The sequence below is a fragment of the Tamandua tetradactyla genome, chromosome 16, assembly GCF_023851605.1.
Source record: "Tamandua tetradactyla isolate mTamTet1 chromosome 16, mTamTet1.pri, whole genome shotgun sequence".
Classification (NCBI taxonomy): Eukaryota; Metazoa; Chordata; class Mammalia; order Pilosa; family Myrmecophagidae; genus Tamandua; species Tamandua tetradactyla.
Window position 1 is genome coordinate 43,224,151 of NC_135342.1, and position 25,599 is coordinate 43,249,749.

The 25,599-nt window shown below is 43.5% G+C and overlaps 1 protein-coding gene across 1 annotated transcript; it reads left to right on the forward strand.

Moving 5' to 3' along the window:
• The first annotated feature begins 1,387 nt into the window (after window positions 1-1,387).
• On the forward strand, window positions 1,388-25,578 carry C16H16orf78 (chromosome 16 C16orf78 homolog). The gene is made up of 5 exons (XM_077132356.1): window positions 1,388-1,679; window positions 2,329-2,427; window positions 3,022-3,151; window positions 16,325-16,574; window positions 25,278-25,578. The coding sequence occupies exons 1-5, from the start codon at window positions 1,530-1,532 to the stop codon at window positions 25,423-25,425; spliced, it is 777 nt and encodes a 258-aa protein (XP_076988471.1). The 5' UTR covers window positions 1,388-1,529; the 3' UTR covers window positions 25,426-25,578.
• The last annotated feature ends 21 nt before the right edge of the window (window positions 25,579-25,599 follow it).

Consider the following 25,599-nt stretch of genomic DNA (forward strand, 5'->3'; position numbering starts at 1 on the left):
CTGACCTTGTGCTGAATTAAAAGTCATAATCAAAGCATTGGAGGAACACAGAGCAGAAATAAATTTTGGTATGGGAATTGCCAAGGAAGACTTCTCAGAGGAGTTGGAACTTGACAAAGGAAGAATGAGGAAAACTTCTACAGGCAGAGGAATCAGGGGAGGGCAATCTAACCTAAGACAACAGCACAGACAAAACCTTGTACTTATGAGAGCCCCCAAAGAGGAAAGGAAAGGGTCTTTAAGAACAGCAGCGAGACAGGCTGACTGGAGCTTAAGTTGTAGGTGATGTTTTCAGAGTAAGCCTGCAGATGAATCTCCCAAATATATTGTAAAGTAAAAGAAGCCAGATACAAAAAAATTACATGGTGAATGATTCCACTTATATGTATTTCAAAAACAGGCGAAACAAATCTATGGAATTACAAGTCAGTTTATCCTTAGGGAAAGGGTAGTAACTAATGGGGAACATGAGTGAAAATACTGGGGTACTAGTAACACATGTATCTACCCTTGTGATTTTGGGCACATTTCTGTATATTTTGTTTCCTTTAATAAAAGTTGACTCTCTTCCCCCTGTTTGACTCCCTTGATTGTCTTCCCTTTGCTCAAACTCCCTGGGCCCCAAGGTCCTGCAAGGTCTGGCTCCTGCCAACCTCTCCAGAATCATTTCTCACCACTGGTACTCCACCCGACCTGGCCTTCTATTGTTCCTCAGGTGTGCTGTGCCTCCTTCCTGCCACAAGACCCTTGCATATGTTTATCCTTCTCTGGCCCAGAGCCCCACTGAAGCCTACTTATTACCTTACTGCTCCAAGCTTGCATGCCAACACCTCCACCTCATCCAGCTCTAGTTCTGTTGTGATGGACTTTTGTAGAATTGCATTATTTTGCCTCTGAGCACTTCAATTGTCATTATGCACTCATAGGGAAATTATGCATTCCCGCTATTGTGGGAGGAGGTCTGGGAATGTGTTTTTGTTCTGCACAATGCCTGGCACAGAGTCATTTTCTGCTGTGTGTTAAATGAATAAATGAATGGGTGAATATAGAAGGAATTAAGTCTATAAAACTCCATTCTAATTAGAGTATATTGTGGATGCTGAATTAAGGGATTTAGACTTTTTATAGGCAACAGGGAGCCACGGAAGGTTACTCCCTGTAACTGAAAGGGAGCTCCTGAGCTGACCTTTCTTTTAGCCAAATCTCTGTAAGAGTGGGGCCAGAGAGGCCATAACATAAGCGGTAGCAGAGACAAGGTGGGAAATGGTGCCTAAAGGGGATCAGTGGCCAGGTGGGGGAAACTGGAAGGTAGTCAATGGCCACCTCTACTCTGACCACATGGGTCAGCAGCAAGCCCAATAGTGACCTCACAATCACCCCAGGAGTCTCCTCCCTTTAGAGGCCAACCACCCAGCAGCTGGAGGCCACATCCTGCCTTGAATGTCACCCAGGCAAGTAAGTAGAGACAGAAGGATCAAAACTGTGAGTGAGTGACGTTCCCACACCCAAAGCACGGCCAAGACTCCACCATGGTAGAGAAATCAGAAGACCTGAAGGACATGATGCCCACAGAACGGAAGTCCATGTGGAAGACTGTCGAGGAGAGGAAAATGTCGGACCTCGCACGCGTGTTAGAGTGGATGGAGCGGAGGCAAGGCAAGAAGAAGCATTCTGTACAGGTAAGCATGCAAGAAAGTCCGAGGGCAACAGCTTCAGGGGTGTCCATGCTGGCAGGGTGGGATCCTCCCCACTGTCCCCAGCCCCTTCCCTCCTCATTGACAGCTCCAGGGTCAAAGAGCAATTCTCACTGTCACTATCCCCTTCGGGCAAGAAGAAAGGAGAGATGAATTCTGCCTAGAGGACGCTGGGAAAACAGAGGTGGACGTGGGGTGATTGGGGTTCTAGGGCAGAGGGAGTGGTCTTGGTTGAACAGATAGGACCTGCTGGAAGACAGGCCAGCCTTCCTGTGGTTCCAGATCACCAGGGAAGTCACAGCTCAAGGGCCATCTGGGAGCTGGAAGTTCTTAACAGTGTGAGAAGTGGGAGGGAGCAAGGGATGGATTCAGAGTGGAGAGGGACAAGCCCAGATCTGAGATTTGGGAAGTCACTCTGGAAGCCACACGGCAGGGATGCCAGGGTGTGGCTGGTGGCACCAAGACAGGGAGAGGACATGAGCACCAGAGTGCGACTAAAGCAGAGTTTGGATACAGGGTGCCTCTTCCCCAGAAAACCTTCCCTTGACAGAAGCTCAGATCTTCCTCTTTGGGGGCAAAGAGTGGCCTGTGCCCCCAGGGGCATCTAAAGTGCTTTTCTCCCTTGTTTTTTCAGAAGCAGAAAGCCAAACAGGGGCGGACGCTGCCTAAAGAAAAGATAAAGGAAGAAAAGAAAACAAAAGGCATCCTGAAACAGCAGGGAGAGAACCACAAGGTATTCTCTCCCAGGCAGGTGGCACAGCCCCTCACCTCCACCACCCCATTAGATTCACCACATTTAAGAGAGGCACCCTCTCCTCTCTCACACAATGTCCAGCTATTTTTTTTTTTTTTACTCTGAGGCTCTGAATGCCACTCCTGCCCCACACTGACGTTCAAATGAATCATCCCTTACCCAGCTCCCAGCCAGCAAACTGGTCCACCCAGGGGGAAGAATTGTGGTCCCGAAGTAGTCTCTCTCTTCACGGGTGCTTCATCTTCATCCTCTCACCTCTCTCCCCCAAAACCCTCAGGAGTGCTGTTTGAAGGCTGAGACATCCATGGCCTTTGGGGAACCTCCTCTGTAACACACACCCTGGTCCCCGCAGCTGCTTGTAGCCTCCCTCTGGGACTCAGGGGGGACACAGGCCAGGAGTTGGTCTGCAAGCCCCCGGCGCACAGCCCTGCCCCTCCTGCCGCTCCAGGCGTCTCCCCTTCTCCCCTCTGTCTGCCCCATCAGCAGACCCTTGAAAAGGTTCAGTCTGGGGCTGGGGGAGGCCAGGTCAGATCTTTTCCCCAGTGGGTAACTTCTCTCCTACTCCCCTCCAAGACCACAAGGAAAAAGTCCAAGAAAGAGGGGGACCCTGTCACCCACCGAAGGCTCTATGGAATAGAGACCAGGGGCAAACGCCTCAGCGTTACCCCCAGCAACCACTCCAGGGAAAACTCCAGGAAATCTGGTAAGGAAAGCTGGTGGCTGAGGACCCCAGAGCCAGCCTCCTCCCAGGGGCGGGGGCGAGAGCTCCCAGCACTCTCAGGAGGTGCAGCCAACGGGGCATGGGTGCATCATGGGTACTGGAGTTGGCTCCAGGAGGGGCATTCCAGGGGTCACACTGGGGGTGAAGGGGCAGCCTGGGAAGCTGGGTGTGACTTGGGCAGAGGGCAGGGGCAAGCCAAGGCTCCATCGACACCTAAGGGCTCTCTTCTCAGGAAGCCAGCATACTGCACCCCAGCCTCCTTGAAGCCACTTTGGTGGGGTCCGACTTCACGAGGCCCAAATGATCTCATCAATTATATTCTGCAACAATGTCAATTACCGAAGATTCCTAGCCTGCTGACCTAAAGCCTGCCCAGGCATGGACACCTACAGGGAAGGGACGGCTTAGCTTATACAAGACACCCAGTCCCCAAGCTGCACAGGTTTGAATTTGGCCCTGCTTCTCTATTACCATTCACTGTGTAACTGGGCAAATCACCATCGCTGAGGCTCTGAGGTTTTCACACCTATTAAATGAGAATAATATTTTACAATGCGGTAGTGGAGATTTATTGAGATCAGGCCTGCCCCAGGGTAGGGTCTCAATAAATGTTAACAAATTGATATTTTAAATATAAGTAGAATATTTACTAAAAGTCTCAGGTATTTGAAAAATAGGTGTCTTTATTATGTCTGGCCTCTTGGGATGGTAAAGAGAAATCTGGAAGGGATTCCAATGAGACCAACAAAAGAATGGGTAAGAGGCTTCCAGCCACAGCTGCCAGTTTTCTTAACACAAAATTTTCCCCATTCAGCCCAACAAAAAGTCCTTTTTTTTTTTTCTTTTCATTTAATACCCTGAAGCTATGGTAATCAAACTGCAGTCATCTGATTAACAGATTTAAATGCAATTGACTCTAAATTCAGGGTGAGATACTGGACTGATTTCCAGAAAAATAAAAGGACTTTAATGGGAAAATACACACGCACACACACACACACAAACCCACAAAAACCCTGTAATGTACCAATGTTAACTTCTTAGTTTTGACAAACATACCATGGGTTATGTAAGATGTTAATATTAGGGGAATTTGGGTACAGAGTATCTGGACGCTCTCTACAGTATTTTTACAACTTTTCTATAAATCTAAAATGATTCCAAAGTAAAAAGTTTATTTAAACAATAAAATTAGATTGGCTTATGTGCCATGGGAAGTCCTGTAACCTTTCCTGGGTTTTCTGTGGCACCCAGTGCCCTGGCTGGTCCCTCCCCGCGGCCCAGCTGGACCCTGAGTGTCCATCAGTCTTGCCTCCAATGGATGGTCTCTTCTCCTGCCCCATGCCAACCCAGACACAGCATGCAGCCCTGCTTCCTTGATCTTTCCAAACCTCTCCCATGAGAACTTTGTACATAAGCAAGGTGTACTGAAGGTGCTGAGGCAAGAGAAGGAAAGCTCTACATCACAGGAGCATACATCCAACAAATTAGAAGGCAATTGAGATACTTTGTTCTTCAAAGGCTTTTGCTCTTCTGACACCAGGAGCTTTTTCCTGGCTGCATTTCCCTGCAGGGGAATGATGTTCTTATTCAGCTCCAGAACTGGGTGAGGCAAACAAGGTGCCCAGAGTGAGGGACTCCCTGAAATCTGCACCCTCAGTGCCTCTCTTTGGTACATTTGTTCCGCTATCTCCTTCCACACTCAAAATAGTCTATCGAGACATTTTCCCAAACAAAGGCAGTTCCTTCCCTAAGAGTTAATTCTCCTACCAGCACACAGATGCCAGCAGGACAGGCAGATTCACAACCTCCTTGGTCCTCTGCAGCCCCCTCCCTGCCCACCCCCAAGCGAACCCACACTGTTGGAGAGTAGTCGTTTTTAATCCCAGTGTAACACAACGAACGGCCACTGGGGGCAGCAATTGGGCCAGCCCATGCGCAGCAGGTACACAGAGGCATCCCAGAACCACGTGTGCAATCCAGGTGGGGTCCCCAGGGCAGAGTCAGGGCTGGGCCCGGGCACAGCAAGGGGAGCTTCCTGTGTAGGCTGGCAAGAGGCCTAAAAAGGGTGGGCAGAATCTGGAGTTAAATAGATGACAAAGCAGCCCCTAGGAAGGGCACGGGGCCAGTTAAGGGCTAAGGCAGGGGTCCAAGAGGAGATAAGAAGTGTGGTGCAAGGAAGAGAGTTCACCCGCACTCAGTCCCTGAATCACTGGTGTCCTCGTCAAGGGCCAGACCCCCTGAGTGTCCCAGGCTTCTTGCTTTCAGAGTGAGCCCTTTCTACTCTCGAAAGCTGGCAGTTCCCTGCAACCTGGCAAGCAGGGATTTGTGGAGAATAATCCAGGGCCCCCAGGCCTGGAATGTGACAACCCAGGGAAAACAATCTTTTTTTTTTTTTACATGGGCAGGCAGCAGGAATCAAACCCGGGTCCTCTGGCATGGCAGGCAAGCATTCTTGCCTGCTGAGCCACTGTGGCCCACCCGGAAAAAAATCTTAGAGGAAAGTGCCACAGCCATCCAAGTAGTTGCAGCCAACTCCGGTTCTTTTGTGTTTTACCAAAATCTGCATTCACCTAAAGATTCAGACTGGTATTTGGGAGTGGTGGTAATAATATTTATGCAGCGACAACAACAACAAACAACACTTGTCAAGCAATTACAAAGTGCTGGGAGAACTCTTAATATCCACATAAACCCTAGAAAGTAAACACTGCACCCTCCTTTAACAGATGAGAAAATCGAGTAAACCCAGGATAGAATCTATCTCGGGTAACACGGCAGCTAAGGGACAGGGTTTGAGCTGCAGGGATCTGAAGACACAGCCTGGTTTTTTACCCAGTTGAGTACACCACCTCCTAATAGACCACCGTCCACCGCTCTGGATCAGGCAGCAGGGGGGTGAGGGGGTATGTCTCCAGGATGTGCCTGCAGGGAGCAGGTCTAGACTAGACCCCAGGCCCTGAGAGTGTTTGCATGAATGACATGTAATGGTTCTAGCTCTGGACTCCCCAAAACTAATAGAAACAGAAGTAACAACTCCAATGTGCACTATTTTTTGCTTTTCAAAGCAAATCATTTCACCTTTGTCTCTCAAAAGCGCAGTCATTTTCACAAAAACTCCCCGTCATGCTCCTTGAACTGCAAAATGCCATTTGGCCACCTCCCAGGCCAAAAGCCTGCCACATTGACACCCTGGGCCTCTCCTTTTTCCTTGATGGTCTCCCCTCCCTTGAGTTCTCAATTTCCTCCTACCTCCTTCACCACTCCCTTGCAGGCCCCTCACTCTGAGAATCCCCTCAAATGTGGCTGGCCCCTTTGTTCCCCTCCCAGCATAGTCTCCAGGTGGGCCCAACCCAGACCCAAATCAGCAAGAGAAACCACTTATTTAACCTGTAGCTGTGGTCTCTGTTCACCTCCCTTCTTTGCAGATAGGATACGAAGTACTCCAGTTTGGCAGCCTTCTTTCCCCTGCTTTGTCTATTTCCTCCTAAGGCTTCTCTGGCCCACATCTATTTCCCCAAAACTTTATTAACCTGGCTTGTTTCTTTCTTGTTACTAGTCAGCCTTCCTTTATTTCCTCCTTCCCATATCTAAACTCCCCCCTCTGAACTCCCCACTGACCACTAGCGTCCATGCCACAGGTCTCTCCTTCCAGGGCTTCACCCTCAACCTGTTTTATACTCTTCCTGGCTGACTTACCAAACTCATGGTTCTCACCACTGTCTAATGATTCCCTAAATCGAAATCTCCAGAGACCTCTCTCCTGAGCAACATCTACATACTCAGTTCTCAGAGGGAGCCCAGGAGCCCCACAACCTCTTTACATACATCATGCCTTTTCTTTGTATCTGTCATCTCAGGGGTGGCACCATCCAGGCACGATGGCCCAAGTCAGAAGCCAGCAAGCCCACCCTGTCTTCTCCCACCTTTCACCCTTCACGTCCACGACTAGTCACGTAGCCTCCACCTGCTTGAGATCTTCCGTCTCTTTCTCTTCTTCTCTACACCCACTGCCATTTAGTTCAGTTTATCCCTGACCCCCTTCCACTATAAAAGCTTCCAGCACCTTTTGTAAGTTATTTGTTATTTAAAGTATGTTTCCTGTAGGAAGCATAGAATTATTAGTAGGTTGCTTTTCCATCCAATCTGGCAATTTCTGCCTGATAATTGGAGCGTTTAGACTATTTACCCTGAATTTTCTTTTCAATTTGTTCCATCTTTTTTTGTTGTTGTTGTTCCCCTTTTCCTCTTTTTTCTACATTCTTTTGGATTGTGTGCTTTTCGTGATTCCATTTCATCTCCTTTGTTAGCTTTTTAGCTGTAATTCTTTGCTGCGGTATTTTAGTGGTTGTTTTAGGGTTTACAGTGTATATCTTTAACTTATCACAGCCTACCTTCAAATAATATTATATCACTTCACTTAGGGCATAAGAAATTCACACAGTAGATTTCCATTTCTCCCCTTCCAGCCTCCGTGCAATTGTTGTCATGCATTATACGTCTACAAATGTTACAAGTCTCCCAATAGTGTATATTTTGCTTTAAACAATTATCTTTTAAATAATTTTGCTTTAAGCAGTTATCTTTTAAAGTTACTTTTATATTTAACCACATTTTAAGACATTTTCATTTCTCCTCACTCTTTTATGGAAATGTGGATTTCCATTAGTGTCATTTGCCTCTTGCCTGAAGGTCTTCCTTTAACATTTCTTGTGATATGGTGCTGATAAATTCTTTCAGCTTTTCTATGTCTGAAGAAGTCTTTGACCTTTTTTGGTTTTTTTGGCATGGGCAGGCTGCAGGACTCAAACCCGGGTCTCTGGCATGGCAGGTGAGAATTCTGCCACTGAGCCACCATTGCACTGCCCTGGCCTTTATTTTTGAAAGATATTTTGCTGGGTATAGAGTTCTGGATTGAGATGCTTTTCTTTCTCTATGGGCTTTAGTGATGCTGCTCCACTATTATCTTACCTGCATTTTCATCCTTATCTTCTGTAATACGTTTTTTTCTGGCTTCTTTGAAAATTTTCTCTTTATTACTGTTCTTAAGCAATTTGGTTATGATTTGCCTTGATGTAGTTTTCGTCATGTTTCTTATGTTTGGGATTCATTGAGCTTCTTGCATCTACATGCTTGTAGCTGTCACTAAATTTGGAAAACTTTGGCCATTATCCCTTCTTCTTTTTTCTAGTCCTCTCCTCTCTCCCTTCTCTTTCAGGAACTCCAATTTCATATATTTAAGTTTCCACAACTCATTATTGATTTTGTTCCAGTTTTTTATTTCTCTTTGTTTTATTTTGAGGTTAATCCTGCCTGGGATATTTTTATATTAACAAAAAATTACATTTTCAGACATAATTCTCATCTTTAGAAGTTCAGTTTGTATCATTTTTCATTTTCTATGTCTCCCTTCAATAGGTTCATGGCTTGTTGAACATAGGAAGTATATTTATAATAGTTATGAAATTTCATAACCTTCTCTACCAATTCTATCATCTGTGTCATTTCTGGGGCTGTTTATATTAATCGATTCCTCTCCTCAATACAGGTCATATTTTCTGCTTCTTTGAATGCCTGGTAATTTTTTTACTGGGCAGAAGACACTTTATCTTGGTGGGTGCTACCTTTTTTTATTTCTGTTATTATTTTGGAGTCTTGTTATGGGATGCAGTCATTTAGAAACAGCTTAATCATTTTGAAGCTTGCTTGAACTTTGTTAGGCATGACCAGAGCAGTATTTAGTGGAGGGATAATCTGTCCCTGTTTCTGAGGTAATAACCTTCTTAATATTCTTCCTGGTACCCAGTGAAATGTGAGGTTTCTCATCTTTGACTTGGGAATGTGAAATATTTCCAGCCCTGTGTTAGCTCCAGGAATGGTTCCACCTGTTCCTTTCCAATGGCTCCTTCCCCAGCCTTAGGTAGTTTCCTCATCTGCCTGTGCTGATTGGTACTCAGCTGAGAGAAATATCTGGCGTACTCGCTGGAGCTTTCTGTGCAGCTCTCTTGCTGTTACTCATCCAATTGACCTACCCAAACTATCTGTTTTCTTTACCCAACTCAGGGAGACTGCTGGGCTCTGTCTAGCTTTCCCCCTTCCTGTGCTGCAACACACAAACATCCTTCAGCGATAAGCTGAGGCAATCACAAAGCTCCTTTGTTTACCATCTCCCAGGGAGCACTGTCCTCTGGTGCCTATAAAACATGCACAGTTTTTTTTGTTTAAGGTGGAAAGGTGAATCCAATCCATGTTACTCTATCTTGGCTGAAAACACAAGTCTTCGAGTGGCCTTTCTGAAACACAAACCTGTTTGAATGCAACAGGAAGCCTCTGAAATTTTTAAGAAAGAAGTTACTAAGTTGGATATGAATTTGGAAAGGTCACTGGCTAGAGGCAAGTACAAGTTTCTGGGAAAAACAGTCTGAACACATTTTTGAAGCAAATCATGTCAATGTCTAAGCAGCAAGACTGGGAAATGTGAGTTTGTTTGGCTTTCCCCTCCTGAGCATCAATGCCTAGAGCATTCTGTAGATGCCAGGCCAAGGGTGCATTCCTACCATAGAGGACTAGAGGGCCCTTTCATCCATGAGTACAGAAACAGGTCCTAGAGACCCAAACCTGGCCCACAAGAAATTTAAGTTCAGCTGCAGATGTAGGAATGTGGGTTATTTTGTCCAAGGCTCCAAGTTTCTCTGGCTCTGAGAACCTGGCTTTGCATCCTGGATCTACCACTACTTAGAAATGGGATCTTGGGAACACTGCTCATCTTTCTTATCCTCAACTTGCTCATCTGTTAAATACATATGTTATGATTATGAGACCAATAGTGGTTCTAGAGAGCCCCTTGCATACTGACTGGTATATAAGTCATTCAACAAATATTAATTACTATGTATAAGAGTCATGACTATTTATATTTGTGTCAAAGAGGATGTGCAGCTCATGATTCTGCTGGAACATAGCAGCAATTTTTACCATTGCACAAGCAAGGAATGCTCAGGCTTCCTGATGCTGTCACCCAGGTACCAGGCTAGACTACCATACTGGGCATAAAGAGGCCCAGTTCGACCACTAACATATTGTGAAAGCTTGAGCAAGTCACATCCCCTCTCCAGGCCACTGTTCCTCCATTTTCACAATTTTATAGTATCTAGACTCATTACCCCAGGCATATCTTTGCAAAATTCTTGATGTCATTTTGAAAGATTACAGAGAGAAAGAATAATTTACTTACAAAGGAAAAAGAATCAGATTGGCATCAACCTGGAAGTGGAACGACACCTAAAAACCACTAAGAGTACTCGACAGCTTTCTTTTCTGTGAAAAAATCATATATAAAAAAGCAATAAATTTCAAGGCACATCACAACAATTATTTGAAGAAAAGATTTCAGAGTTTGGTATGGGTTACAATTACACAATTTTAGGTTTTTACTTCCAGCTTCTCTAAGAAACTGGAGACTGAAAGAAATATCAATACAATGATTCAGCAATCATTCTCATTTGTTAAACTCCACCTTCTCTGTATAACTCTACTGCTACCTTTGATCTTTCTTCCATTCTTTAGAGGTATTTGGGCTATGCCCATTCTAACTTTTTCATCTTGGAAGAGGCTGTCAATAATATGGGATAGGGGAATGGAACAACTTGATGTTCTGGAGAGGCTAGCTGCTCTGCATTTCAGGACTTACTTTGTCCAGAGACCCATTTGGAGGTTGTTGTTTTCTGGAAAGTTACCCTAGTGCATGGAAAGTTTGCAGAATCTTATATAAAGCCTGAGTGTTATTTAGGATTGGCCAGAATGGTTTTGGTTGAGGGTTGGCAAGCTATAATAGGTAGCAATGTCTACCCGAAGGTTGCATAAGAATGACCTCCAGAGTAGCCTCTTGACTCTATTTGAACTCTCTCAGCCACTGATACCTTATTTATTACATTTATTTTCTCCTTTTTGGTCAGGATGGCATTGTTGATCCCATGGTGCCAGGGCCAGACTCATCCTTGGGAATCATCTCCCATGCTGCTAGGGAGACTTTCACCCTTGGATATCATGTCCCACATAGGGAGCACAGCAATTATTTCTTGCAGAGTTGGGTTTAGAGAGAGAGAGAGAGGCCCCATCTGAGCCACAAAAGATGTCCTCTGGATGTAACTCTTAGGTATACCTATAGGTAGGGTAAGTTTCTCTGCTACTGAAAAAGTCTCTCTTCTTGCTTAAAAGTCTACAACCAATTGGATCATCTTGTTTGTGGAGACATGCCCTTAGTTAATCACAGGTGTCATCAGCCACAGATGCAATCAATTGACTGATGATTCAATAAACCAGTCTTCTAGTTTATAAACCAGCCACGAAATACCTTTGCAGAAATGGTTAGGTCACTGTTTGCCTAACCAGATAACAGGGTATCATCACTTAGTCAAGTTGACACTACAACTAACCATCACACCATAGCGAAGATTGAAAAGGTGATTGACAGTTTCCCACTAAAAAAGGCATCAAGCAAAATGGTTTCACTGGGTTGTAAGTAATCTTTAAAGGGCAGTAATCCCAGTGCTGCTTCAGCTATTGTAGATCATATAAAAATGGACATTCCTGCATTGATTTAATAAGCAGCATAACCTTAATATTAAAATATTGTACCAAAACCATAAGCCAATCTCACATGGTTATAAATACAAAAAAAGATCAAAACAAGTTTTAGCAGATATATTCTATCAATGTATAAAATGCACATTGACCAAGTGGGATATATTCTGGCAGGTTAGTCATGGTTTTATATCAGGACATTTAACAACATATTTTATCACATTAAAAAAATTAAAGAAAAGCTATATGATCATAACAGTAAATGACAGAAAAGAATTATACTTAATGTTCATACTTAATCAAGAAATTATATAATAAAATTCCATATAAATCAGGACTAAAATTGCTAAAATATTATAAGAACATATACCAAAATTACACAAATATTATTCTAAGTGGTAAAATATTAAATCATTTAAATTAAGATCAGGGACAAAATGCAGAATGATTGTTTTCATCATCATTGACATTGTTTTGGAAGGTCTATCCAATGTAATATGTAAGGAGTATATCATTTTTATAAATATTAGAAGGATATTTTCATTTCCCCTTGATGATAAACTTCATGCCTGCAAAATAAGAAATTCTATTTAAAAGATAATAAAATGTAGTATTGTTGGCATGGTAGACAAATATATATTTTTTTAAACAATAGATTTTCCCTATATTAATCATAATCAGCTAGAAAAGGAATTAGGCAGAAAATATCCCATTCTTAAAAGGAACAATCCGTACAATACTTAGGAGAAAGTTTAACCAGAAGAAAAAAGTCAGATCTCCTACTCTAGACCCATCGTATTTCATTCAATAAAAGCCCCATATTTAGGTTGCATCAAACACTCACCATTTCATTTCATATATTTGCAGCTTCGTGCAGGCTATAGCTTTCTGCCTGTGCATGCTGTTCCTTCTGCCTGCACATGCTGTTCCTTCTGCCTGCACATGCTGTTCCTTCTGCCTGCACATGCTGTTCCTTCTGCATCCCATTCTCCTCTCCCTTTTCTGTGTGGCAAACTATTTGTCCTTTAAAACCCAGCCCATGCAACAGGACTGATTGTAAAAATTCAGAAATGAATTTTTGGATGGCACAATACTACTTGATTGTAGCACAATAATATGAGTACACTGAATGAAGCTGAATATGAACACGGTTGAGGGAGAAGGGCTGGGGGCACTTATGAAAGCAGAAGGAAAGATCGAGGATAAAGACTGAGAAGGAATAAATTAGGAATGCCTAGAGTGGACAATGATGGTGATTAAACATAAAAATAAAAAACAGTTTTGCATGAGGGAGAACAAAATGAATGTCAATATCGCAAGGTGTTTAAAATGGATGGTATACAGGAAAAAGTACAATCCATGCAAGCTAGGGTCTATAGTCAACAGTAGCATTGTAATATGCTTCCACTGAATGTAACAAAGGCATTATGCCAAAACTAAATGTCAACAGGCAGGGGACATAGGGGAGGGGTATGGACTCTTTGTGGAAGAAAAGGAAATGTCTTCATTATAGATTATGGTGGCAAAGGCATTTCTGTATACTTAGGCTAGATTGTATGCTGTGTGAATAAAACTTTGAAAATGAACAGAGAGAAACAAGTGCTAGAGAAAATGCAGAGAAAGAGATGTACCTATTCACTGTCGGTAGGGAAATTGAGAGGGGCAGCCCTTTGGAGGGCTGTGTGGTGGTTCCACAGGAGGCTAGGGGTGGGGTTGCCATATGATCCTGCAATCCTATTGCTCAGAATATACCTGGAGAACTGAGTGTGAGGACAGGAATGGATATTTACACACTGGAGTTTATGGTGGCAGTGTTTACAATTCACAATGGATGGAGGTGGCCTAAGGGTACAAAAACTGAGGAATGGAAGGGGGAACTGTGGTATATATATACAATGGACTACTGAGCAGCCACAAAAAGGAGTGAACTTGTGAGGCAGGCAACTAGGTGAATGAAACTTAAGGATAGTATGTCAGAAATAAAAAAATATTATCATGGCTCTCTCATATGGACTAACTATAATATAAAACTCAGTGAATTGGAGTTGAGAGCATGGGTTATCAGGTTAGGGCCTATTGTAAAAGGTCCTAGATTGTAAGCTCTTCCAGTAGTCACATATATTCCGGAGTTGTAACTATTTCTAAATTCTGAAACTCTGAGCTGTTTGTTGATAACTGGTTAGTCCCAGAAACTTCAGGTATTTATGTAATACCTGAGACTCAGTTAGAGCTTTGACTCTATGGAAGTCAGCAGCACCCCAAATGGAAACTGTTTAAAAACTTGAAAAAGGGACTAGACTTTTTCTAGTGTAAAGGATGATATCATCCATATTTTAAAATTTCAACTTGTGTCTGAGATCAAAGGGAGAGATATTTATTTGATGCAAAATTTTTACCTTGGGTAGCACATTACCTAACTTAACTTGTATGGACAGTTTAGTTGAACACCATAAGTACATGACATCTTGAATAGAGCATGAGATCTTGTTGGTTTATCCAGGTTAGTGTGATGCCCCGATATATCCCACAACAATTTGGGCAGTGAATAAAGAAATATTTGCGGACCTAGAGAACATTATGCTGAGTGAGTCTAGCCAAAAACTAAAGGACAAATACTGTATGGTCCCATTGATGTGAACCGACATTCGAGAATAAACTTGGAATATGTCACTGGTAACAGAGTCCAGCAGGAGTTAGAAACAGGGTAAGATAATGGGTAATTGGAGCTGAAGGGATACAGACGGTGCAACAGGACTAGATACAAAAACTCAAAAATGGACAGCACAATACTACCTAATTGTAAAGTAATCATGTTAAAACACTGAATGAAGCTGCATCTGAGCTATAGGGTTTTTTTTGTTTGTTTGTTTTTACTATTATTATTACTTTTATTTCTTTTCTCTGTATTAACATTCTATATCTTTTTCTGTTGTGTTGCTAGTTCTTCTAAACCGATGCAAATGTACTAAGAAATGATGATCATGCATCTATGTGATGATGTTAAGAATTACTGATTGCATATGTAGAAAGGTATGATTTCTAAATGTTGGGTTAATTTCTTTTTTTCCGTTAATTAATTAATAATAATAATAATAATAATAATAATAAAGGGGTCATTTGCTAAAAAAAAAAAAAAAAGAAAGAAATATTTGCGAAGTCCCCTTGAGGCACTGGGGAGAAAGGAGGAAATAGTCAACCTTCCTATATGGAGAATTTCTCATGTTCTCACAAGCAGTTGGGACAACCAAATCAATAGGCCTAGCCCTTGATCTTGGGGTTCGCCCTATGAAGCTTATTCTTGCAAAAGATAGGCTACGCCTACTTAAAATTATGTCTAAAAGTCACCCCCAGAGAACCACTTTTGTTGCTCAGATGTGGCCTCTTGCTCTAAGCCAACTTGACAGGTAAACTCACTGCCTTCCCCCCCACATGGGGCATGATTCCCAGTGGTGTAAAGCTCCCCAGCAATGTGGAACTAGACTCCCAGGAATGAGCCAGGACCCAGCCTCAGAGGATCGAGAGAGTCTTCTTGACCAGAAAGGGGAAAAGAGAAACAAGACAAACTGAAGTTTCAGTGGCTGAGAGAGTTTAAACAGAGTTGTGAAGTTATCCTGCAGGTTATTCTTATGCATTATACAGATACCCCTTTTTCTTTTTAGTTTATGGCATATTGGAGTAGCTGGAGGAAAGTACATGAAGCTGTTGAACTGTGTTCCACAGCTTAATTCTTGAAGACGATTGTATAAAGATATATGATTGTATAAAGACTGTGTGATTGTGAAAACCTTGTGCTGGGGTGCTTGGGTGGCTCAGTGGTACAATGTTCGCTTTCTATGCAGGAGACTTGAGTTCGATACCTGGACCACACACAAAAAAACCACTTGTGTCTGGTGCTCCTTTTATCCAGGGAATGGACAGATGAGTAAAAACATATAGAAAAAAGATAAATAAATAATAGGGGCAATAAGGGGTGAAATAAATTGGGTAGATGGAAATACTAGTGGTTAATGAGAGGTAGGTGAACGGGGTATGGTATGTGTGAGTTTTTTCTTTTTATTTCTTTTTTCTGGAGTGATGCAAATGTTCTAAAAAGTGATCATGGTAAGGAATACACAGCTATGTGATGATATTTTGGGTCATTGACTGTACACCATCTATGGACTGTATGTGTGTGAAGATTTGTCAATAAAAATATCTTTTAAATAAAATGAACACCTCAAAGTGCATCTCCTCTGAAACCTTCCCAACCTGCTCCATCTAATTTCCTATAGATGAACATCCTCTGTGGAAAGAGGGGAGGAAAGATTAAGCAAGGAGATGAAAGAAAGGAGAAAGACAGAGAATCAGGAAGTGGAAGGGAATTAGGGAAGCAGGGAGAAAGGAGAGAGGAAAAGACAAGGAAGGACTAAGCAAATGCTAAGAAGCAGGATGTGCAAGGCCTTGAAAAGGCTTCATATCTCAGATCAGGTATTGTTTGAAGCCCATGCATTCTTTTAGCTTATCCCCTTTCAGCCTTCCCTATTTTTCACCTCAAACAAGACCTAGCTCCCAATGATATCTGTTTAATTTCAGATGTAGACATCAAGGATGTGATTGCCCTAGAATCCCAGAGGTCAAACTCCTACCGTCGACAAAACAGTTTTGAACCCTCAATATTGGAAAGCCTCTTCCCCAACCGGAAGTCCACCCTCTCAAGAGACTGGGTGGTCAAGATGCCGGACACCACATACGAGCGCAAGCTGAAAAGCCTCATGGAGAAAGGCACTGAGCCCAAGATAGAGACTGCCAGAATGCTGAAGCCGGAGGAGGTGTTGAGCTGCCGGTGAGAAGCCCCATGTGGGTGGGGATGGAGTGTCCTGGGAGAACAAGCTTTTGTCACTGAGCCTGGAATCAGGGAGGATGGGTTCGGCATGGCTGAGCCCAGCCCTTGAGTACCCTGCTCCAAGGCTGGAGCCACTGCGGTGTCTGAGCAGCCTCGCCAACTGTGAGACCATCCTCTGAATGGGCAGTTTATGTTGATGCCGCCATTTTGTACCATACTTGTGGGGACTTACACAACTCTTCTGGTAATTCAGCTTGTTTCACAATACAAACTATGAATTTTATTCGAAAAGGAAAGAATGGGTTGTTTGGGGGCCTATGGTGTTGAGATGCCTGGAATAATAACCACCCTCACCCCTGGACGGCTATAGGTTGGGGTTTTAGACCCCCAAAAAGGCCATGGACAAAGACTTAAACCACTTGATGTTTACGCCTCTTATTAGATAGCCTCCCCCTCGCTTGTTCTGGCTTATTTATTAGGACCCATGGCTTTTCAGCAATGCCAGACAGCTTGCTTACCCTAAAAATCCAGTCATCCCTTTCCCTTTCCCAGGGTTAGCCTTTGTTGTAAAGATATAACAATAAAGTTCAGAAGCTTGAACGGATGAGGAAAGGGGATAACAAAATAATGTAGTCATCCTTGGAGAGGGGCAGCAGTAAACTCAAAGCAGTAAGTCCCAATGGCCTCAAAAGCCTGGCATCTGAATATAGCCCTATGACAAAGTCCTGCCATGCTCACTGAGGGATAGCTGGGTGGGATGATAAACTGACTGGCTGAGTCCCTGGATGATGGGCTCTTGCTGGCTGGTTCCCTGGATAGGAGGACTCTGGCTATGGCTTTCAGGTTGTCAGGGTGGTTTTAAATAATTTTGGCCAACAGATTGGCTACTGGGGCTCCACTTGGGGAAGAAAAGAGATTTAGACAGGGCCCTTAGCCCCCAGGGAGGGGGAACAGAGTGTTTGGAGAGCTGGCATCTATGAAACCCCTAGAAAATTATCCGAGAGAAGGATAAAGTTGTCCAGAATGGAATCCTAGTGAGTGCCTGCCTATACCTGTGTGAGACAATCTGTGGCTGAAGCTGTCAGGGAAGGCATTCCAGGTATGGGGACTGGCAATTGGGGCCTGTGCTGGCCATGAGAACAGAGAGCTGTGGTCAGACCCTAAAGGAGAAAAGAGGGTATTCCCTATAGGGGGAAAACAATAGATCCAACAACATGCAACCTCTCCCCACACCATCTATAGCAAAGTAACTCACCAGCAGGCAACCTGGGACAGATTTGATGGTGAGATAGGAGCTCTCTGGTTATGGTGACAAGGACACTCTCTGGAGCACACTAAAGGGATCAGTTCCATTATAGGACTTGAGCTAATATTTTTAATCAATGGCCTAATTTTATATGAATATTATTAAAAGAAGATATCCACCTCTACTCATACAAATTTGCTTGGCCACTATTTCCACCCTCATATATCCTCCAGCCTTTGGTGTGCTTAAATTATGCATCATGGCAGTGATGACAGAAACACATGAAATTTTGCATTCTGATTATGTTCCTCTCTGCTCAGCCTAATGTCACAGCCTTGCTTCACCTTCCCCTTCCTAATGCCATTTTAATTATGGCAGAAGAATCTTCAAAATGGGATATTCCATTATTTGCTTAGCCATTCCTCTGTTGATATAATTTCCCCATTTTCCTGTTGCTCATAACCCAGAAGGAACACCCCTCATGTATACAGCTTTTTCTTTCTATTGACTTCTCTCCTTGGGATAAGTTGATAAGAACTTGTGCCAAGGTATTAATTCAATAACACTGAGTCTGGGTTTTTTTGGCAAGGGCAGGTGATGGTGGTGATTTGTGCTTGGTATCTATGATGGTTAGGTTCTGGTGTCAACTTGATCAAGTGATGATGCCCAGTTGTCTGGTCAGGACAAAGATATTTCGTGGCTGGTTGATAAACTGAAAGGCTGGTATATTATGTCATCAGTCAGTTGAGTGCATCTGTGGCTGATCACATCTGTGACCAACTAAGGCATATCTCCCACCAATGAGATAATCAAATCAGTTCAAGACTTTTAAGGAAGAAGAGAGACTTTTTCATTGCTTCTTCAGCCAGTGAGCCTCTCCTGTGGAGTTCGTCCAGATCCTTCATTGGAGCTGCCAGCTTCACGGTCTGCCCTGCAGGTTTTATTCTTCCATTCCCATGGATGTGTGAGACACCTTTATAAATCTCATATTTACGGATAGCTCCTGTTTGCTGTGTTTCACTAGAGAACCCTGATTAACACAGCTTGGTATCAAGAATGGTTCTTGATAAACAGAATCTTAAAAATGGGTTTTTACAATTGGTTTTCTACTCTGATTAGACTCAGAGGCACTAATGACTCTATTTCCAATAGTTAAGATAGCCCTGACAGTCCATGGGGTGAGATGGCAAAAGAGATACTCAAAATACCACCATTAGATTCTGTTAATTGTACACTTATACCATGCAAGACTCTGGGTGAGAGTGTTTTTGATACCTTTATGGAGTTTTGTGGAATTAAGAGGTATGATGATGTTGGCCGGTTGTTGTTAGATATGCTGGATACAATGATGAGGGAAAGGGATGAGCTGAAGGCTTCACATTTGAGACTTAAGCACCATATGAATGATGTAAAAGTTTCCATGCTTGCCTTGAAAGAAACTCTTATTTCCTGTGGTTGCAGACTCGAGATTTTTTAAAACCAGACAGAGAGCCTTATTGGGCAAGTAGCAGATTTACAACACAAACTAAAATCCCAAACTTACAGGGTGTCTGCTGTTAAAGTAAGGGCTTTATTAGAAAAGAATGGGATCCTGAAATGTGGGATGGGGATATATGTCTTGATGATGATGGCAATGGGGAGATAGGATCCCTGGAATCTGCTGAGCCTTTGCTAGATAGACCTGTAATGGGCAGCCCTGAGGAAAGAGCTTCCAAACTTCAGCTTCCCTTGAAGAAACAGTTTCCTGGCCTCCAGGCTGCACAGAGGGATCTTCCATCCAACCTCCACCTAACTAGATTAACTGTTCATACCTGCTAACCCTGTAACCACCTCCCCTGGGGAAACAGCCTTCACTCCTTTGTCTGGAGCAACTAATCCCATTTCACCAGATGAAATTGCAACAGAATGCCCTGAGGTAATTGATTTGAAGGACACTTTTTTTTTTCATGACCCACCCTAACCGCCCCTCTTTTCTTCAAGACCTGTTACTAAGCTAAAGTCCCAACAGACCCCAAAAAGTGAGGTACAAAGTGTGACCCATGAGGAGGTATGCTACATTCCGAAAGAACTGCATGAGTTTTCCAATCCATATAGTCAGAAATGAGGGAAGTACATGTGGGAATGAATATTAAGGGTGTGAGATAATGATGGAAGGAATATAAAGTTGGATCAAGCTGAATTTATTGATATGCACCAATTAAGCAAAGATTCTGCATTAAATGTTGTAGCTCAAGTGGTTAGAAATGGCATTGTCAGTTTGCTTGGATGGTGGGATCAAAAGGTGGCTGACATTACCTGAAGTCAAAATGCCAGAACTGCCCTGGTATAATGTAGATGAGGGGATCCAGAGGTTTACAGAGACTGGAATATAGAGTGGATTTATCATGGAAGACATGCTCACACACCCCAGGAATGTCCAGAGGACACAGAACCTTGAGAAATAAATTTGTGAGACTAGCTTCATCATCCCTGAAGAGCTCTGCAGTCACCCTTCTCTGTAGGTCAGATATTACTATGGGAACTGCTGTCACTGAGCTGGAATCCTTAAACATAATGGGGATGATTGGATCCTGTGTTGTCAGAAGCCTTGTGGTGTCAGTTAATTGGCATAGACAAGGTGGGTGTGGCCACCATAATGGACAGCAGACTCAAAGCAGCAGTCAAAATAATCTGACTCACAGAGATTTGTGGCATTGGCTAGTAGATCATAGGGCACCTTGAAGTAAACTAGATGGGGTAGTCTACTAAATTCTTGTTTGAGCTGTATAAGCAAAAGATCAAGTGAACAGAAGTCTTACTTGAATTACAAGAACAGAGAGTCAGAGTCTCTTAATCAATTCCTTGACTTGAGACAGTTTACAAGCCCAGAGCCACTTCAAAGAGGGATGGTCAGATACCCCTGGAGAAGAACCCTTTAACTCTGCCCAAAAATTACACTGTTAACTTTCCTCTTAGCCTTCCCCAAGGAGACCTGATGACTGTGCATTTGGGAAAAAGAAATGGTCAGATAGTTCAGGGATTATCATATACTGTTCAGAAGAGTTTCAGCAGACCCAGAACATCACTCTGGTCCACCAGTCAGAGTATATATCAGGGCTTATGGAGGTTAGGTGATCGATGGAGTTTTAGCTCAGCTCTATCTCACAATGAGTACAGTGGGTACCTGGACCCATTCTATGGTCATTTCCCCAGTTTCAACATGCATAAGCTGGAATCAACCTATTCAGCAACTGGCAGAATCCCCACATTGATTCTCTGACTCATGGAGCGATGGCTGTTATGGTAGGAAAGCCAAGTGGAAGACATTAGAACTGCCCCTATCTAGCAAAATAGTGAATCAGAAGCAATACTCTATTCCTGAAGGGATTGCAGAGATTAGTGCCACTCTTAAGGACTTGAAGAATGCAGGAGTGGTGATTCCCACCACATCCCCATTCAACTCTTCTATTTGGCCTGTGCAGAAAAGAGATAGGTGAAAGTGGAGGGTGAAAGTGGATTATCATAAACTTCACCAGGTGGTAAGCTAATTGTAGCTGCTTTTCCAGATGTGGTACCATTGTTTGAGCAAATCAACACATTGCCTGGTACCTGGTATGAGCTATTGGTCTGGAAAATGTTTTTTCTTCAATAGCTGTCAATAATGATCACCAGAAACAGTTTGCCTTCAGCTGACAAGGTCAGCAGTATACCTTCACTGTCCTGCCTCAGAGGTATACCAATTCTCCAGCCCTATGTCACAGTCTTGCTCACAGGGACCTTGATTGTTTCTCCCTCCCACAAGACATCACACTGGCCCATCATATTGATGATATCATGTTGATTGGACATAGTGAGCAAGAAGGAGCAACTACTCTAGACTAATTGGCAAGGCAACTGCATGTCAGAGATGGGAGATAAATCCAACAAAAATACAGGGGACTTACAACCCTGTACTTCTATGTGTTCAGTGGTGTGGGGCATGTTGAGATATCCCTTCTAAGGTGAAGAATAAGCTGTTCACCTCTGGCCCCTCCTACAACAAAAAAGAGACACAACACCTAATTGGTTTCTTTGACTTCTTTGGATTTTGGAGACAACATATTCCTTATTTGGGTGTGCTACTCCAGCCCATTTACTGAGGAACCAGGGAAGCTGCTAGTTTTGAGTGAGAACTGGAACAAGAGGAGGCTCTGTGACATGTCCAGTCTGCTGTGCAAGCTGCTCTGCTACTTGGTCCTTGATCCAGCAGATATAATGGTACTGGAAGTGTCTGTGGCTAATAGTGATGCTGTCTGGAACATTTGGCAGGCCCCTATAGAAGAATCACAATGCAAATCCTTAGGAATTTGGAGCAAAGCCTTACCATCTGCTGCAGATAACTACTCTCTTTTTGAGAAACAATTTTTAGCCTGCTACTGGGCCTTAGTAGAAACTGAATGCTTAACCATGGGCCACCAAGTTACCATGAAACCTTAGTTGCATATCATGAGCTGGATGTTGTCTGACCCACCATGCCATAAAGTTAGGTGTGTACAGCTGGACTCCATCATAGAACAGAAATGGCATAGTGCTCGAGCAGGTCCTGAAGGCACAAGTAAGTTACATGAGAAAGTGGCCCAAAGACCCATGGCCCCCACTCCTGCCAAATTACCTTCTCTTTCCCAGACCAGAACTGTGGCTTCTTGGAGAGTTCCTTATAGTCAGTTGACTGAGGAAGAGAAATTTCCGGCCTGGTTTACAGATGGTTCTGCCCAATACACAGGGACCACCTGGAAGTGGACAGCTGCAGCACTATAACCCCTATCTGGGGTATCTTTAAAGGACAGCAACAGGGGAAATCCTCCGAGTGGGTGGAACTTCAAGTAGTGCATCTGGTTGTTCATTTTGTTTGAAAGGAGAACTAGCCAGAGGTGTATTTGTATACTGACTCACAGGATATTGCTAATGGTTTGTCTGAATGGTCAAGGACTTGGAAGGAGCATGATTGGAAAATTGGGAAGATGTGGATAGACCTTTCTGAGTGAGCAAAGAACATGAAGTTTTTTGTGTCCCATGTGAATGTACACCATAGGGTGACTTCAGCAGAGGGAGGTTTTAATAATCAAGTGGATAAGATGACATGTCCTCTTTTCTCAGACACTCCTACCATTGCCCAGTGGGTTCATGAACAAAATGGACATGATAGTAGGGATGGAGCTTATGCATGGGCTCAGCAACATGGACTTCCATTCACCAAGGCCATCCTGGCTATGGCCACTGCTGAGTGCCCAATCTGCCAGCAGCAAAGACCCAACTCAGTCCCCAATACGACACCATTCCCTGAGGTGATCAACACTACCTAGTGGCAGATTGATTATATTGGACCACTTCCATCACGGAAGAGGCAGTGATTTGTTCTGACTGGAATAGACACATACTCTGGATATGGGTTTGCCTTCCCTGCATGCAATGCTTCTGCAAAAACTACCATCTATGGACTTCTGGACTGCCTTAGCTACCGTCATGGTATTCTACACAGCTTTGCTTCTGATCAAGGAATCCAATTCACAGCAAATGAAATGTGGAAATGGGTGCATGCTCATGGAATTCTCTGGTCTTACCATGTTCCCCATCATCCAGAAGCTGCTGGGTTGATAGGATGGTGGAATGACCTTTTGAAAACTCAATTATGGTGCCAACTAGATGGCAATACCTTGCAGGGCTGGGGCAATGCTCTCCCAGAGGCTATGAATGCTCTGAACAGCATCCACTCTATGGTGCTGTTTCTCCTATAGCCGAGATTCACAGGTCCAAGAATCAAGAGGTAGAAATAGGAGTGGCACCACTCAACATCACCCCTAATGGTGCACTAGGAATATTTTTGCTTCCTGTCCCTGAAACCTTAAGTTCTGTTGGTCTACAGGTCTTAGTTCCAAAAGGAGGAGTACTCTTACCAGGAGACACTGGTAATGATTCCATTGAACTGGAAGTTAGGACTGCCACCTGGCCACTTTGGGATTCTCATGCCACTGAATCAATATGCATGAAAAGGGATTACTGTTCTGTCTGGGGTAACTGATCCTGACTATCCAGGGGAAATAGGACTGCAACTACACAATGGAGGTAAAGAAGAGTTTTTCTAGAATACAGGAGATCTCCTAGGGTCTCTTAGTACTACCATGCCTTGTGATTAAAGTCAATGAAAACTGCAACAACCCAATCCAAGCAGGACTGCCAATGCCCAAATACTTCAGGAATGAAGGTTTGGGTCACCCTACCTGGCAGAGAATCATGGCCAGCTGAAGTGCTTGCTGAGCATAAAGAGAACATGGAATGGGTAGCAGAAGAAGGTAGTAATAAATATGAACTATGGCCATGTGACCAGTTAAAGAAATGAGGGCTGTGATTGTATGAATATTTCCTCCCTATTTTATTATAAGTATGTTTGCCTGTGTACATAAGCAAATATCTTGTTTTCCTCTTATCATATGACATAAGTAGTATTTTTCACTTCATAGTATTTTTTTTTTCTTTTTGCATGGACAGGCACCAGGAATCGAACCCGGGTCTCTGGCATGGCAGATGAGAACTCTGCCTGCTGAGCAACCGTGGCCTGCCCCATGTTATAGTACTCAAGTCATAGGATATGAAGTTTAAGAGTGAATGTTATGTAAGGACTTGCACCCCATTCTAGAGAGATGTAGTGTATTTCCGGTTGTACGCAGGACAGTTGGATATTGTTAGGTGACACATATGTCTATTACTCTGTTCTATTTGTAAATTAAGCGTGTGTCTAGATGATGTGTATAGCTGCCAAGTTGACAAGCAGTGGATTGTGATGGTTAGGTTCTGGTGTCAACTTTGTCAAGTGATGATGCCCAGTTGTCTGGTCAGGCAAGCACTGGCCTGACCATTGTTACAAGGATATTTCACGGCTGGTTGATAAACCTGAAGGCTGGTGTATTAAACCATCAGTGAGTTGATTGCATCTGTGGCTGATTGCACCTGTGATCAACTAAGGCGGGCCTCCCACCAATGAGATAATCCAATCAGTTCATGACTTTTGAAGGAAGAAAGTAGACTTTTTCACTGCTTCTTCAGCCAGCGATACTCTCCTGCAGAGTTTGTCCATACCCTTCATCAGAGCCACAGCCTGGCCCTGTGGATTTGGGATAATTCCATTCCCATGGTTGCACCTTTATAAATCTCATATTTACAGATAGCTCCCGTCTGTTCTGTTTCTCTAGAGAACCCTGACTAATACAGCACCTATATTGCCAAGTTGATTTCCAAAAGAGTTATACCCATCTGAACTGCCATCAACTCTGTAAGAGGTCCACTGTTTCATAAGTTCCCTCTGTCAGCTCCAGAAATGTCTGGGGAAGCAGTCCCTTTTGGAGGCTCCAAATTGGCTGCTGCTAAAAATCTAAGCTCTTTTCAATGAAACCAGAGCCTGCAGTGACCCCACCTTCAACTGACTTGGGCCTTCTCTTGCACAGATATCTGAGGCTGTCCAAGAACAACATTCGGACCCTGCTGAAGCTGTGCAAGGATGCAGGAATGAACGTGGACATCCACCCCCACATGGTTGAAGGAGAGATAGATGCTAAGAAGGTGTTCACCCGGAGCCCCAGCATAGCCCTCTAAATTGCTCCTTTCCCATTGTCTCCCTTCAGGCTCCATCTGTCACTGGCCCCATGACCTACCAGGCACCATTTTCTGGCACTACTCCTGGTCCTTCTTGATTTAGTGCCTCCCTTTTAGGACACTAGCAATCAGAAAACAAGCCTTGACTACATAGATCATGGTGCTGATGTTGAG

What these genes read in the sequence shown, in the direction of transcription:
- C16H16orf78 (XM_077132356.1), top strand. Translation starts at nt 1,530, where the DNA reads ATGGTAGAGAAATCAGAAGACCTGAAGGACATGATGCCCACAGAACGG. An exon ending in AGAAGAAGCATTCTGTACAG is followed by an intron (nt 1,680 to 2,328) that starts GTAAGCATGCAA and finishes TTGTTTTTTCAG; the next exon opens with AAGCAGAAAGCCAAACAGGG. An exon ending in AGCAGGGAGAGAACCACAAG is followed by an intron (nt 2,428 to 3,021) that starts GTATTCTCTCCC and finishes CTCCCCTCCAAG; the next exon opens with ACCACAAGGAAAAAGTCCAA.